The 15734-nt window shown below is 44.1% G+C and overlaps 1 protein-coding gene across 2 annotated transcripts in view; it reads right to left on the bottom strand.

Moving 5' to 3' along the window:
• MYO5B (myosin VB) overlaps positions 1–15734 on the bottom strand; it is a 394698-nt gene that overhangs the window by 234009 nt on the left and 144955 nt on the right. For both annotated transcript variants that reach the window (XM_073619562.1, XM_073619572.1), the window contains exons 3-4: positions 4004–4169; positions 637–781 (exon numbers count right to left, since the gene is read on the bottom strand). In XM_073619562.1, coding sequence (XP_073475663.1) covers positions 637–781; positions 4004–4169 — 311 coding nt within the window. The remainder of the gene's footprint in view (positions 1–636; positions 782–4003; positions 4170–15734) is intronic.

Below are 15734 nucleotides of genomic sequence, written 5' to 3'. Positions count from 1 at the left end.
CAAAAGGTCGCATCTGGCCTCCGGGACGCAGTTTGGAGACCACAGGTCTAAGTAAAAAGCATTCTGGGTAGGGCAGTCAGCAATGATCAACACTGTGCATTTGGCTGGCGGTAGTGCTGTCAGGGGTCTAAGCACAAAGCATTCTGGTTTAAGCAGTAATCATTGGCCAAAAATGTGCATTTCACAGGCGGTGATGCTGTCAGGGGTCTAAGCATAAAGCACACTGGGTAGGGCAGTCAGCAGTGATCAGTATTGTGCATTTGGCTGGCAGTGGGGCTGTTAGGGGTCTAAATACAAAGCATTCTGGGTACAGCAATCAGCATTGGTGAACACCGTGCATTTAGCAGACAGTGGTGCATTCTGGATAGAGCAGTACCAAATGGTGAATACCACTAATTTTGCTGTCAGGGGTCTCAGCACAAAGCATTCTGGGTAGCATTCATCAATGGCTAGGACAATGCAGCTATAGTCATACATACAAAGCATTCTTTATAAGCGACTGATGAAGTCTATGCGCTTGGCAGGGTGCGGTCAAGGATCTAAGCACAAAGCATTCTGGGTAGCGCAGTCAGGACAGATCATTTCTATGGAACATTACCAAAAGAGGGTTCAATATATAGAGGGATCATGCCTTACCTGGCCATCTGCTTGTAGGCTTCTTCAGCCACAGCAAATATGTGGGGATCCATGTCACCCATGTTTTGGCCGCTGTACGCGTAAATGACATCTTCACCGTAGATTGGCAACTGCTCATAGGGGTTTATGGCAACTAAAACAATACCTATACAGACAATAAAGAAGTTCCAGGTTAGCGAATAATCATATTACAGTGAAGTCACAGTTATTTAAAATGTTATTTGATGAACATTTAATTGTCGGCTTAACCACTTCAGCCCCGGAAGATTTGGCTGCTGAATGACCAGGCCATTTTTTTGCGATAGGGCACTGCGTCGCTTTAACTGACAACTGCGCGGTCGTGCGACGTTGCACCCAAATAAAATTGGCGTCCTTTTTTCCCCACAAATAGAGCTTTCTTTTGGTGGTATTTGATCACACTCTGGGTTTTTTGCTTTTTTTTGCGCTTTAAACAAAAAAAGAGCGACAATTTTGAGAAAAAACTTTTTGCTATAATAAATATTCCCCTTTTTTTTTAAAAAAAAGCACATTTTTTCTCAGTTTAGGCCGATCTGTATTCTTCTACATATTTTTGGTAAAAAAAAAAAAAAATCGCAATAAGCGTATATTGATTGGTTTGCGCAAAAGTTATAGCGTCTACAAACTATGGAATATTTTTATGGAATTTTAATTTATTTTTTTTACTAGTAATGGCGGCGATCAACGAGTTTTATAGCGGCGATAGATTTATAGCATTTTTATTATTATTTTTTTTTTTTTTACTAGTAATGGCGGCGATCTGCGATTTTTTTTTATTATGACTTTGACATTATGGCGCACATATCGGACACATTTTTGTGACCATTGGCATTAATACAGCGATCAGTGCTATAAAAATGCATTGAATACTGTAAAAATGTCACAGGCAGGGACGGGGTTAACACTAGGGGGCAATCAAGGGGTTAACTGTGTTCCCTGTGTGTGTGTTTCTAACTGAAGGGGGAGGGGACTAACTAGAGGAAATGACAGATCGTCGTTCGTAGCTAATAGGAACACACGATCTGTCACTCCTGTCAGAACAGAACAGGGATTTGTGTGTTTACACACACTCCTCCCTGTTCTGTGTCTCCTGCTCACGATCGCTCGTGGCTGGTGGTCATCGCGACTGTCGGCCACAAACATCGGCACCCCCGCTGTGCAGCGGGTCGCGTGCGCCACGCCTGCTATCCCGATCCCGTGAGCCGACGTATAGCTACGACGGTTCGCGGGATCGTGCCGACCTGCCGCAGTAAAATGACGGCGGCTGGCCGGCAAGCGGTTAAAGTGGTAGTAATCCCCGCTTTGCAGCTTTTACCTACAGATGAGTCTATAATAAAGCTTACCCCGTAGTTGAAATGAATATCTCCTAAATGTGCAGCGAGGATATTCACATGGTTTGCAGTTGGTGACATCATCAGCACATGCGCACTGCACTCTGAAGGGAGAGCGTATTTTATGGGGCTTCAGAGAGCCGTAGCCACGGATGTGGCTCCCAACCTCATCGCGGCTCAGCCATTCAAACGGCCTGAGCCCGCCAACCCGGAAGGAAGATTGGGTGAGATTAGAAGTCCTGTCACCGATGACAGCGCAGCGCTGGAAGGCTTCGTTTTAACCACTTGACGGCCGGAAGGTTTACCCCCCCTTCATGACAGGCCATTTTTTTTTGCTATACGCCACTGCTTTACTTTAACTGACGGTCGTGCGATGTTGTACCTAAATACGATTTATATCCTTTTTTTCCACAAATATAGTTTTCTTTTGGTGGTATTTGATCACCTCTGCGGTTTTTAGTTTTGCACTATAAACAAAAAATGACCAATTTTGAAAAAAAATAAAACATTTTTTACTCTCTGCTATAAAACACGTCCAATAAAAAAAAAATGTAAAAATAAAAATTCTCCATTAATTGAGGCCAATATGTATTCTGCTACATATTCTTCGCAAAAAATCCCAATAAGCGTATATTGTTCGGTTTGCAGAATAGTTATAGCGCCTGCAAATTATGGGTTATTTTTATATTTTTTACTAGTAATGGCGGCAATCAGCGACTTCTAGTGGAACTGCGATATTGCGGCGGACAAATCAGACACTAACTGCCCCTTTTTTTGGGAACCAGTGACGCTAATGCCCCGTACACACGGTCGGATTTTCAGGCGAAAAATGTTCGATGGGAGCTTGTTGTCGGAAATACCGACCGTGTGTAGGCTCCATCGGACATTTTCCATTGGAATTTCCGTCGCACAAAATTTGAGATCTGGATCTCAAATTTTCCGACAACAAAAATCCGTTCGCATAAATTCCGATTGTGTGTACACAATTCCGACGCACAAAGTTCCACGCATGCTCGGAATCAAGCAGAAGAGCCGCATTGGCTATTGAATTTAATTTTTCTCGTACGTGTTGTACGTCACAGAGTTCTTAACGTTCGCAATTTCCGACCAACATTTGTGTGACCGTGTGTATGCAAGACAAGTTTGAGCCAACATCCGTTGGAAAAAAATCCGTGGATTTTGTTGTCGGAATGTCCGATCAATGTCCGACTGTGTGTACGGGGCATAAGGCTACTTTCACACTAGGGCAGTGCCGGCGTCAGCAGTAAAGCGCCACTCGTTTTAGCGGAAAGAAGGGGATAAAAGCGCCCGCGATGTGGCGCTTTTCAGGTGCTTCAGAAGCGCAGCCCATTCATTCCAATGGGCAGGGGTGGTGTGGGATCGGTGTATACACACCACCCCAAAGATACTGCTTGTAGGACTTTTTTTCCCATCCTGCCTGCTATTGCCTTGGGGTGCCAATAATCTTAAAGTGATTGGAAACCATCACCTTGTAAAACAAGCCAAACAGTAGGAATGAAAGGCAAAACGTTTTTGTATAGATAAAAACATTATAAATACCTTTTTTTTATAAGTGATCATATTCCCTCTGTTCTCAGTTGCATAAGAGAGGGGGGGAGAAGAAACAGCAGCACACTGATCTTCTAAGTGAATGGCGGTGCAGCGGGGGGGGGCACAAGTCTGATAATTGGAGGAGAGCACATTGAGTTCCCAGCATAGCTAGAGAACTGACCAGGGTGTGCTCTCCCTGCTTAGTGTGGTCAGTTTTTACTAGTAAAGCAGAGGGACTGGCAGGAACACCAGGGATTTCACACAAAGGAAGCAATACAAAGAGAACAGGAGGCTTTTTTTCATATAAGTACATGGTACAGCAGGCACATATCAAGAATATAAAATGTTGGGATAACAAAACACTTCAAGTTACTGCAACAGATAAATGGGAATGGGCCCTAATGATTGGTCAGTCGTGTGCTGTGAGGTCACAATATCAGGTCATATTCCCCATTCTGTTCACTTACCACAGTAGGTATAGATGTGGTTGGACTCTAAGAAGCGCACTTTGAGATTGTGAAGCACGGCCGGCTCATGGAGATAGCTGAGGGCCGTCAGGTCATTTTCACCCACCAGAATATCTGGATTACGTAAATGAGGTAACGTAGTGGGAGTCACGGGGAACTCTATATCCTGAAACGAAACAAGAAAATCAACTTTAAAAATATGTACCATACCAATAAAAAGGGAAAATACGGCCTTAAAAGCCAAGTTCACATTTACCTTTTGGAACAAAATAATAAATGCAAATTTTTTTGCAGGTAAAAAAAAATGTGCATTTATTATTTTTTTTTTCTAAGGAGCATGCAGAGCATTGCACCCACAAACAGCAGATTGCAGGTGCAATATCAGGCTCCTGCATACTGGCCAGCGGTCTGCCCATACCGCACCGGCGCCCTTGTAGCTTATTGAGAACTACAAGTCGTCAGCTGCAATGGCCGACGGTATTTGCAGTCTATCCATTCACAGGAATCTGTGCATCAAGGGCGGAGCCCTGTACGGCAGGTGCCGTTTTCAGAAAGTGACAGCAGGCGTGGGGAGAAGATCCCCCCACCAACACTGTCACTATGGGGGGAATCGGAGGGAGAGAATGCAGATGCTGGAACATGGTACATGTACCACCCGAATAATGGGTGGAACATAAAACATGTTCCAAAAGTGAATTTATCATTTAACCACTTAACCCCTGGAAGGATTTAGCCACTTCTTGACCAGTCCATTTTTTGCGATACAGCACTGCGTCGCTTTAACTGACAATTGCGCAAAAGTCACGCATCGTTGTACACAAAGCAAAATTGATGTTCTTTTTTTTTTTCCTGCAAATAGAGATTTCTTTTGGTGGCATTTGATCTCTCTGCGGTTTTTATATTTTGCGCTATAAACAAAAAAAATGACAATTTTGAAAAAAAAAAAATATATATATACATTATCTCACAAAAGTGAGTACACCCCTCACATTTTTGCAAATATTTTATTATATCTTTTCATGTGACAACACCGAAGAAATGACACTTTGCTACAATGTAAAGTAGTGAGTGTACAGCTTGTATAACAGTGTAAATTTGCTGTCCCCTCAAAATAACTCAACACACAGCCATTAATGTCTAAACCGCTGGCAACAAAAGTGCGTACACCCCTAAGTGAAAATGTCCAAATTGGGCACAATTAGCCATTTTCCCTCCCCGGTGTCATGTGACTCTTTAGTGTTACAAGGTCTCAGGTGTGAATGGGGAGCAGGTGTGTTAAATTTGGTGTTATCGCTCTCACTCTCTCATACTGGTCACTGGAAGTTCAACATGGCACCTCATGGCAAAGAACTCTCTGAGGGTCTGAATAAAAAGAATTGTTGCTCTACATAAAGATGGCCTAGGCTATAAGAAGATTGCCAAGACCCTGAAACTGAGCTGCAGCACGGAGGACAAGACCATACAGCGGTTTAACAGGACAGGTTCCACTCAGAACAGGCCTCCCCATGGTCCACCAAAGAAGTTGAGTGCACGTGCTCAGCATCATATCCAGAGGTTGTCTTTGGGAAATAGACATATGAGTGCTGCCAGCATTGCTGCAGAGGTTGAAGGGGTGGGGGGTCAGCCTGTCAGTGCTCAGACCATACTCCTCATACTGCATCAAATTGGTCTGCATGGCTGTTGTCCCAGAAGGAAGCCTCTTCTAAAGAGGATGCACAAGAAAGCCTGCAAACAGTTTGCTGAAGACAAGCAGACTAAGGACATGAATTACTGGAACCATCTCCTGTGGTCTGATGAGACCAAGATAAACTTATTTGGTTCAGATGGTGTCAAGCGTGTGTGGCGGCAACCAGGTGAGGAGTACAAAGACAAGTGGGGTTGCATCAGTGCTGCCGGCACTGGGGAGCTACAGTTCATTGAGGGAACCATGAATGCCAACATGTACTGTGACATACTGAAGCAGAGCATGATCCCCTCCCTTCAGAGACTGGGCCACAGGGCAGTATTCCAACATAACGACCCCAAACACACCTCCATGACGACCACTGCCTTGCTAAAGAAGCTGAGGGTAAAGGTGATGGACTGGCCAAGCATGTCTCCAGACCTAAACCCTATTGAGTATCTGTGGGGCATCCTCAAACAGAAGGTGGAGGAGCGCAAGGTCTCCAACATCCACCAGCTCTGTGATGTGGTCATGGAGGAGTGGAAGAGGACTCCAGTGGCAACCTGTGAAGCTCTGGTGAACTCCATGCCCAAGAGGGTTAAGGCAGTGCTGGAAAATAATGGAGGCCACACAAAAATATTGACACTTTGGGACCAATTTGGACATTCTCACTTAGGGGTGTACTCACTTTGGTTGCCAGCGGTTTAGATATTAATAGCTGTGTGTTGAGTTATTTTGAAGGGGCAGCAAATTTACACTGTTATACACGCTGTACACTCACTACTTTACATTGTAGCAAAGTGTCATTTCTTCAGTGTTGTCACATGAAAAGATAGAATCAAATATTTACAAAAATGTAAGGGGTGTACTCACTTTTGTGAGATACTGTATATATATATATATATATATATATATATATATACACACACACATACATTTTTTGCTATACTAAATATCCCCAAAATGTTTTAAAAAAAAATTAGTTTAGGTTTAGGCCAGTTTATGTATTCTACATATTTTTGGTAAAAAGAAAACAAAAAAAAAACACAATAAGCGTATATTAATTGGTTTGCGCAAAAGTTATAGCACCTAAAAATAAGAGATATATTTATGGCATTTTTATTATTATTTTGTTTCTACTACTAATGGCGGTGATTTTTAGTGGGACTGCGACTTTGTGACAGATCAGACACTTTTTTGGGACCAGTGACATTTATACAGTGATCAGAGCTAAAAATAGACACTGATTACTTTATAAATGTCACTGACACAGAAGGGGTTAACACTAGGGGGCGATCAAGGGGTTAAGTGTTCCCTAGGGAGGCGTTTCTAACTGTGGGGGGATGGGACTGACTGGGAGTACAGAGAGATGCTGTTCCTGATTACTAGGAACAGACAATCTCTCTCTACTTCCCTGACAGAACAGGGATCTGCTCTGTTTACATTGATAGATCCCCGTTCTGTCTCTGTGGGGAGCGATCGTGGGTCCCTGGAGGACATCGAAGCTGCAGGCCACGCACATCGGCACGGGTGCTCACCCTCTGTACCTCTTAAAGCAGCAGACCTACATCTACGGTGGTTTGCCCAGACGTGCCAACCTGGCGCAGTCATTAGGAGGTTAAAGTGGAACTTTACCCATAACAACGTGATAAAAATTAATGCTGTTTAAGCAAGGAACATACACTCTACATGAATAATTCTGCCACCAAAATGAGTGTGTGCTGCAAAATGCTTCCAGCATTGCTTCTGTTTCTTCTTGCAGGAGGCTGCCATTTTGCTGAAGCCCAGAGCCCCTGAGCAGCAGTAAATCTTTAGGCTGTCAGCAGATCGGCCTCAACAAATTCAGCACAATGCCTAAAAATAAAGAGCAACTGAGCATGTGCAGAGCAGGATGAGACCATGTATTACTGGATTTTAAACAGTATAAGCACTTATTTTTAATGTTTTATATAGCTATACTTGCAAAGGACCCGAAGTAATCTAGCAGGACTCACTTTTCTGACTAAAGTTCCACTTTAACCCTTGCTGACCGCCCTATAGCACATTTACTGCTACAGGGAGCGGCCGCGCTGCGCAGGATCACGTATATATATATATAATATATGATTCTACGCTTCCAGGTATCGGGCACCAGTGCACGCCGCTGGTGGCGCGCTCCCGCTGTAAATCTACACAGCGGGAGCTTATCAGCGGGTCCCGCAGATCCGATGTCCGCTGGTACTCGCTGATCGTTCTGTACACAAACAGAACGGCGATCTGCCTATGTAAACAAGACAGATTGTCATTCTGTCAGTACAGAAGGCATGGATCCTACCTTCCAGAAAAGTAGAAACACTGATCCATGCCTTCTACTAGTAAAAGCACCTCCCCCACTACACGGAATCACCAGCCTAGGCACACATTTAACCCTTTTGATCGCCCCCGATGTTTAAACCCTTCCCAGTCAGTGTCATTAGTACAGTGACAGTGCATATTTTTAGCACTGATCACTGTATGAGTGTCACTGGTCCCCAGTTAGTCTGATTTGTCCGTCGCAATATCGCAGTCCCGCTATAAAACTCGTTGATCGCCGCCATTACTAGTAAAAAAAGAAATAATAAAAATTCCATAAAATATTCCACAGTTTGTAGATGCTATAACTTTTGCGCAAACCAATCAATATACGCCTATTGGTATTTTTTTACCAAAAACATGTAGCAGAATCTATATTGGCCTAAATTTATGAAGAAATTAAGATTTTTAAAATTTTTTGTTGGATATGTTTTACAGCAGAAAGTAAAAAAAAAATTTTTTTTTTTCACAATTGTCGGTCGTTTTCTTGCTTATAGCCAGGGCCGTCTTTAACCACTTCAGCTCCCGGAAGGATTTACCCCCTTCCTGACCAGAGCACTTTTTGCGATTCGGCACTGCGCCACTTTGACTGACAATTGCGCGGTCGTGTGACGTTGCCCCCAAACAAAATTGACGTCCTTTTTTTTCCCCCCACAAATAGAGCTTTCTTTTAATGGTATTTGATCACCTCTGCGGTTTTTATTTTTTGCGCTTTAAACAAAAAAAGAGCGACAATTTTGGAAAAAAAAAAAGCAATATTTTTTACTTTTTGCTATAATAAATATCCCCCAAAAAATATATATAAAAAAAGGGTTGCTCAGTTTAGGGCGATACGTATTCTTCTACATATTTTTGCTAAAAAAAACCCCCAAAAAACGCAATGAGCGTATTTGATTGGTTTGCGCTAAAGTTATCGCGTCTACAAAATAGGGGATAGATTTATGGCCTTTTTATTATTCATTTTTTCTTATTAGTAATGGCGGCGATCTGCGATTTTTATTGTGACTGACATAATGGCGGAGACATCAGACACTTTTGACACTATTTTGGGACCATTGTCATAAATACAGCAATTAGTGCTATAAAAATGCACGGATTACTGTGTAAATGATACCTGCTGGGAAGGGGTTAAACACTAGGGGGCGATCAAGGGGTTAAGTGTGTCCTAGGGAGTGATTCTAACTGTGGGGGGGATGGGCTACCACTGACATGACAGTGATCACTGCTCCCAATGACAGGGAGCAGTAGATCTCTGTCATGTCACTAGGCAGAACGGGGAAATGCCTTGTCTACATAGGCACTTCCCCGTTCTGCGCTCTGTGATACGATCGCGGGCCCCCGGCGGACATCGAGTCCATGGGACCCGCGGTCACGGAGTACGCCGGCGGCGCGCGCACGCCCACAATCCCGCGATTTAAAGGGGACGTACCTGTACGCCCATTTGCCCAGCCGTACCATTGTGCCGACGTACATCGTCGTGCGCTGGTCAGCATGTGGTTAACGCCAGGGCAAAAGGGGCAGCTGCCCCGGGCCCAGTCACTGTTGTGGGGCCCAAAGCAGCTACCCCTTGAAGCCCCCAACTGCCCGAAAATAGTTGATGAGTGGATTTAGGAGGGCCCAAGAAAATGTTTGCCCAGGGTCCAATCAATATTAAAGATGGCCCTGGTTCTAGCACAGACGATAACAACCACAGAGGTGATCAAACACCACCAAAAGAAAGCTCTATTTGTGTGTGTGTGTGTGTGTGTGTGTGTGTGTGTGTGTGTGTGTGTGTGTGTGTGTGTGTGTGTGTGTGTGGGGGGGGGGGGGGGGGGGGGGGGGGGGCGGCATACATTTTATTTTGGAGCAATTGCCAGTTAAAGTAATGCAGCACTGTATTGCAAAAAATGGCCTGGTCATGAAGGGGTGGTACATCTTCCGGAGGTCAAGTGGTTAATGTTTTACATAGGTAAACCTGAAAAGGCCTGAAGTGATCTAGCAGGACTTCACTTTCTGACTTAAAGAGGAGTTCCACACAAAAATGGAACTTCCGCTTTTCGGAACCCTCCCCCCCTCCGGTGTCACATTTGGCACCTTTCAGGGGGGAGGGGGGTGCAGATACCTGTCAAAGACAGGTATTTGCACCCACTTCCGGGATAGACTCCCATGGGAGTCTACGCCTCTTCCCGTCCCGACCGCGCTGTCTGCTGGGAACACACAGCTCCCAGCAGAGAGCGGGGACCACTAGGGACGCGCAGCGCGACTCGCGCATGCGCAGTAGGGAACCGGGAAGTGAAGCCGCAACGCTTCACTTCCTGATTCCCTCACCTAGGATGGCGCGGTAGCTGCCGAGAACCGAGCGGGTTCTCGGCGTCCCCTGCCGACATCGCTGGACCCTGGGACAGGTAAGTGGCCATGTATTAAAAGTCAGCAGCTGCAGTATTTGTAGCTGCTGGCTTTTAATATTTTTTTTTTTTTTTTTTTTTGGCGGTGTGGGTGAACCCCCGCTTTAAGTTTTTTAAGTTTAAGGATTTTTTCTATCGTTCTTTCTTTCCCAATGGAATACAAGATGATCATTTCATTGATTATGGATAACACAACACACGTCTAAACACAAACCCCCCCCCAGAAATTGCTGCATCACAGCAGTGTGGAGGGGGTAAAGAACATGTGAATGGAGGGACCATTGTTGGGGAAAGTGAGTGTTGTGTGAGTGTTGTCCTTGGGACAGACTGTTCTATAGATCCTCCTGATCAGGACGGCCCGGTGCAGTAATAAAGTCCCCATCACAGTCCTGGGATGGACATCTCTGATTTATTCTCTGAGGTTTATCTACCACAACTGCTGGAACAAACTCGTTCAGCCAGCCTGCCGTGTCCATGTATCAAGGGCAACATCTTCAGACTGACAGGCCTCCATCCTGCTGACGTCTTGGATTTCCGGAGAGAGACGCTCCTCACCAAGGACACAGAGAAAGTCTTCTGACATCCCAATTAATGAAGTATGAAATGGAGAGACTGACGACCGGGGATTGCCGCAATGGCACGGGTCAATGATATTCAGAAGATTGTCATTTAAGGGCTCATAGCGATATATGACTTGTGTACTCGGACTCAAACATCTCAGACAAGAGGCATTTGTCCCCCCCCCCCCCCCAAGCAGTTACCTGTAGACAGTGGGGTCACTAGGTGGTGGCTTTTGGGGCTATAGCCCCGAATCTGGGGCCCATAGCCCTGAGTCTCTGCAGGGGTCCCCAAGGGGAGGGGAGGCTCTCTGGGGACCCTGATGTAAGTGGGGGGCTCTCTGGGGACCCTAATGTAAGGGGGGCTCTCTGGGGACCCTGATGTAAGTGGGGGGTTCTCTGGGGACCCTAATGTAAGGGGGGCTCTCTGGGGACCCTGATGTAAGTGGGGGGCTCTCTGGGGAGCCTGATGTAAGTGGGGGGTTCTCTGGGGACCCTGATGTAAGTGGGGGTTCTCTGGGGACCCTGATGTAAGTGGGGGGTTCTCTGGGGACCCTAATGTAAGGGGGCTCTCTGGGGACCCTGATGTAAGTGGGGGGCTCTCTGGGGACCCTGATGTAAGTGGGGGGCTCTCTGGGAGCCTCCTAATGTAAGGGGGGCTCTCTGGGGAGCCTGATGTAAGTGAGGGGCTCTCTGGGGACCCTGATGTAAGGGGGGCTCCCTGGGGAGCCTGATGTATGTGGGGGGTTCTTTCTCTGCGAGATATATATATATATATATATAATATATATATATACATACATACATTACATACATACACACACACACACACACACACACACACACACACACACACACAACACACACACACACATACTATATATACATGTGTATGCCCACCCAAGCGTATGACTTTCTCTACCACGTGCTATGGGCTCTAGCCCCAGATCTTTTGTAGACCTAGTAACGCCCCTGCTGTAGAGCAGGGATTCAATTAGCTGACCTGTCAGCTGTTGCAAAACTACAAGTCCCATCATGCCTCTGCCTCTGGGTGTCCATGCTTGTGGCTGTCAGAGTCTTGCTATGCCTCATGGGACGGGTAGTTCTGCAACAGCTGGAGGTCCGCTGATTGCATATCCTGCTGTAGAGGATCATTAACTCGGTTGGAAGGAAAGCTGGCCAAAGACAAATTGGGGAGCCTGTGAGAGCCACAGGGTCCTGGTCCAAAATTCCAAACTAAATTTGGGGGAGTATTAAATAGGACTCCAATTAACCGCCAAAGCAGAGCTGCACGATATCTGGCTAAAATGAGAATCACAATTTTTTTGGTTAGAATAAAGATCACGATTCTCGCGGTGTAACATCTTCTTTCACATTATACAAAAAAAAAAAAAAATTGGGCTAACTTTACTGTTTATTTTTTTTTTAATTCACTAAAGTGTATTTATTTTTTAAAAAGTTGCGTTTTAAAAATCACTGCGCAAATACGGTGCGACATAAAATATTGCAGCAACCACCATTTTATTGTCTAGGGTCTCTGCTAAAAATAAAAATATATATATATATATATATCATGTTTGGTGTTCCAAGTAATTTTCTAGCAGAAATAATGATTTTTACTTGTAAGCAATAAATGTCAGAAAAGGTTTGGTCTTTAAATGGTTAAACTTCCTTCATTTACACACTGGAGTTCTTTCCTTTGATAAAAGAATGAAAAGATACTTTGTGTCTACTTATTCATTTGTTGTGATAAAACTGGATTTTTTTTTTTTTTTTTTTTTTTCCAGCTGTGAGAACTCTCAGCACTTGTTAAAAAGAATGGTGACATGCTGTTTTGAAGATCAGGAAGGGAAAAAGATCGCGATTTCGATTTTTAACGATTAATCATGCAGCTCTACGCCAAAGGCCGTTATTTTTCTTTAACCCCTTGACCTCCGGAAGTCCCCCCCCTTCATGACCAGGCCATTTTTGCGATACGGCACTGCGTACTTTAACTGACACAATTGCGCGGTCGAGTGACGTTGTACCCAAATAAAATTTATGTCATTTTTTTCCCCACAAATAGAGCTTCCTTTGGTGATATTTGATCGCCACTGCATTTTTTTTTTTTTTTGCGCTATAAACAAAAAAGAGCGACAATTTTGAAAAAAAAAAAAAAAAACAATATTTTTTACTTTCTGCTTTTAAACATATCCAATAAAAAATAAAAAAATAAAAAAAAAAAAATCGAATTTATGTTTGCAAATTAATTGAAATCCACTGGATTAGGAGGGAATACCTCCCATTATCATCCTGGAAGGCCCTAGTCAATGCCAATGTTACATATACAAAATGACTTATGAAGCTAGGGGATGCCCAAAAAAAATTTAATAAAAATCTGGGCCAAATGGGTTGACTCTACGGATACAGTGACAGATAGCCCTTGAGGAACTACTTCTTGATTAATAGGGTACGGCCTGTTTGGAGCAGAGTATTATTATGATCGGATAGGTGATAGCACACACCACAACGGTTTAGAGGTATTTCTCCTCTTGTGTTTTAATTTTTTTCCTTTCCTTTCTATCTCATCCATATGTTTGCGTTCAAGTACCCGTTCTCCCCCCGCTCCCCAAAAGTGACATTTCTTCACCAGGAGCGGGGTAGGAGGCCTTACAGTGGAAATTTCCTTTTTGGGTGGAGCTCCGCTTTAAATCTCCCCATTTTTAATTCTTACACCTTACGTGTTAGGATTGAGGACTGGCTTTGCTTTCGCTGGTTACTAAACCCATGACCCTTCTTGTGATACCTTATTGGCTATACTATTTGGCTAAACCGCCCTTGGGTTTTGTTCACATGTTACTTTTTTGGTACTCAAGGTTTTCTTTTTTACCTGAAGTTATTTGCCTTATATATCTTTGACCGGCAAGTTGGAGTCTTCTGTGTTGTGGAATTATCTCTACTACTCTGCTAGCAGGACGATCATTTATTTAAGCTGTATTCTAATCACAAATTTAACGACTGTTGGTTGTCTGTATATTCTGTTTTATTCTTTTAATAAAAAAGTGAAAAAAGAATATATACTAAAATAGATTTTTTTTAAACCAGCGTTTAGTGGCACTTAAAAAGGGAGCTGACTGCAGCATCTTTCACATATTGAATGGACAGAAAGCAATTTTGAAATGTAAAATCTCTTTCACTAATCCCAAATTTATTGACAGTAGTTCCTGCTTTTTAAAGTGTTACTAAACCCGCAACAGTAAAATCAGTCTGTATATGCAGTAAAGCATGCTTGTTATAGTCACTGTGGAACCTAAGGGGTTAATCCTGTGCATTGTGTAAAAAAAGGCTGTTTGATCCAGTCTTCTCTGATCCTCCCCTTCTTCCTCAGTCCCCAGTCCATCTGATGGAACAGAAACTTTGGAGCACATGCTCAGTTTGGTTTGTATTGCTGAAGAGTTTTCTTTTTCTTGGGAGGGTGCATGTGATCAGCACAGGGCCAATCAGCACTGTCCAGACAGAGGGTCAGGGGTCCTACATTCTAATAGGACAGTCAGAAGAGAATGAACACTCTTCCTACAAGCTTTAACCAGACACTGATAGAAGAAGTCACAAGACTGCTATACACTGCTGACGAGAAAACGTATTTAGCGGTTTATATGTACCCTGCTTCCCCGAAAATAAGACCTAGCGTGATTGTCGGTGATGGCTGCAATATAAGCCATACCCCCCAAATAAGCCCTAGTTAAAGTCCTTGTAGGTCTTATTTTCAGGGTAGGGCTTATTTGGGGGGTAGAGCTTATATTGCAGCCATCACCGACAATCATGCTAGGTCTAATTTTCGGGGAAACAGGGTACTAAAATAACTGCATTTCCATGTACTGTGGGAGAATAGATCTAGTGAATGCAGGCTCCGGGGTTTAGCCACATTTTAAGAGGATAAACAAGACATAAATAGAAACCTTCCTACTTGATAACCCATCCAAGTGGTAACACAAGGCCCAGCTCAAACTGGCACACGGATCAAATTTAGAATGGTTCTCAATGAACCAGCAAACACTGGTTCTGTGGGTGGTCCTGCCAGCACCCTCCTTCTGGGCAGAAAATTGTCGGCTGAGCAGCGGCAGCATTCATGCTGTTTAGCATGGCTCGTGGCATCAATAGATTTTTCCCATTTAGGCTGCAGGGCTGAACGAGAGAATTCTTACAGTGTATGGCCAGCTTTACAATAGATGATCTTGTCCCATTGCTTGAGATTTACTCCACTTTATAGAGCTGAAAGTGTTACTAAACCCGGGACCCTGCATTCACTATATCTGGTCTCCCAGAGTACATGGAAATTATTTTAGTACATATAAACTGCTAAATACCTTTTCTGATCAGCGGTATATGGCAGTCTTGTGACTTATATCAGTGTCTGATTAAAGCTTGTAGGAGGAGTTTTCATTCTACTCTGACTGTCCTATGAGGCTGCAGGCCCCCTGACCCTCTGTCTGGACAGTGCTGATTAGCTGTCAGGGCTAGGCTCAGCCCTTCCTTCTCTGCTCAGCTGTCGGCTAATTGCCAGCTCCTATCTTCCACAGTTACTCAGCTGTTGATGATATCCTGCTCATCAGTCCTGCCTACTTAAGCCGTTCATTCCAGAGGAACTCTGCCTTCGCCTTGGTCAACATTACAGAAACTGAGACGCTCTCCTGCGATCCTGTTCAAGACTTGCTTTGCTGACATCCCTTCTGGCTCCAGATCCTGCTTGTTGTTCCACTACATTGATCCCGGACGTCTGGCTTGGCTGACTATCCGTTCCGGTTACTGAACTTTGG

The sequence above is a fragment of the Aquarana catesbeiana genome, linkage group LG01, assembly GCF_042186555.1.
Source record: "Aquarana catesbeiana isolate 2022-GZ linkage group LG01, ASM4218655v1, whole genome shotgun sequence".
Taxonomy (NCBI): domain Eukaryota; kingdom Metazoa; phylum Chordata; class Amphibia; order Anura; family Ranidae; genus Aquarana; species Aquarana catesbeiana.
Note: the sequence above shows the minus strand (reverse complement) of the source record. Positions and strands in the feature narration are given on the sequence as shown.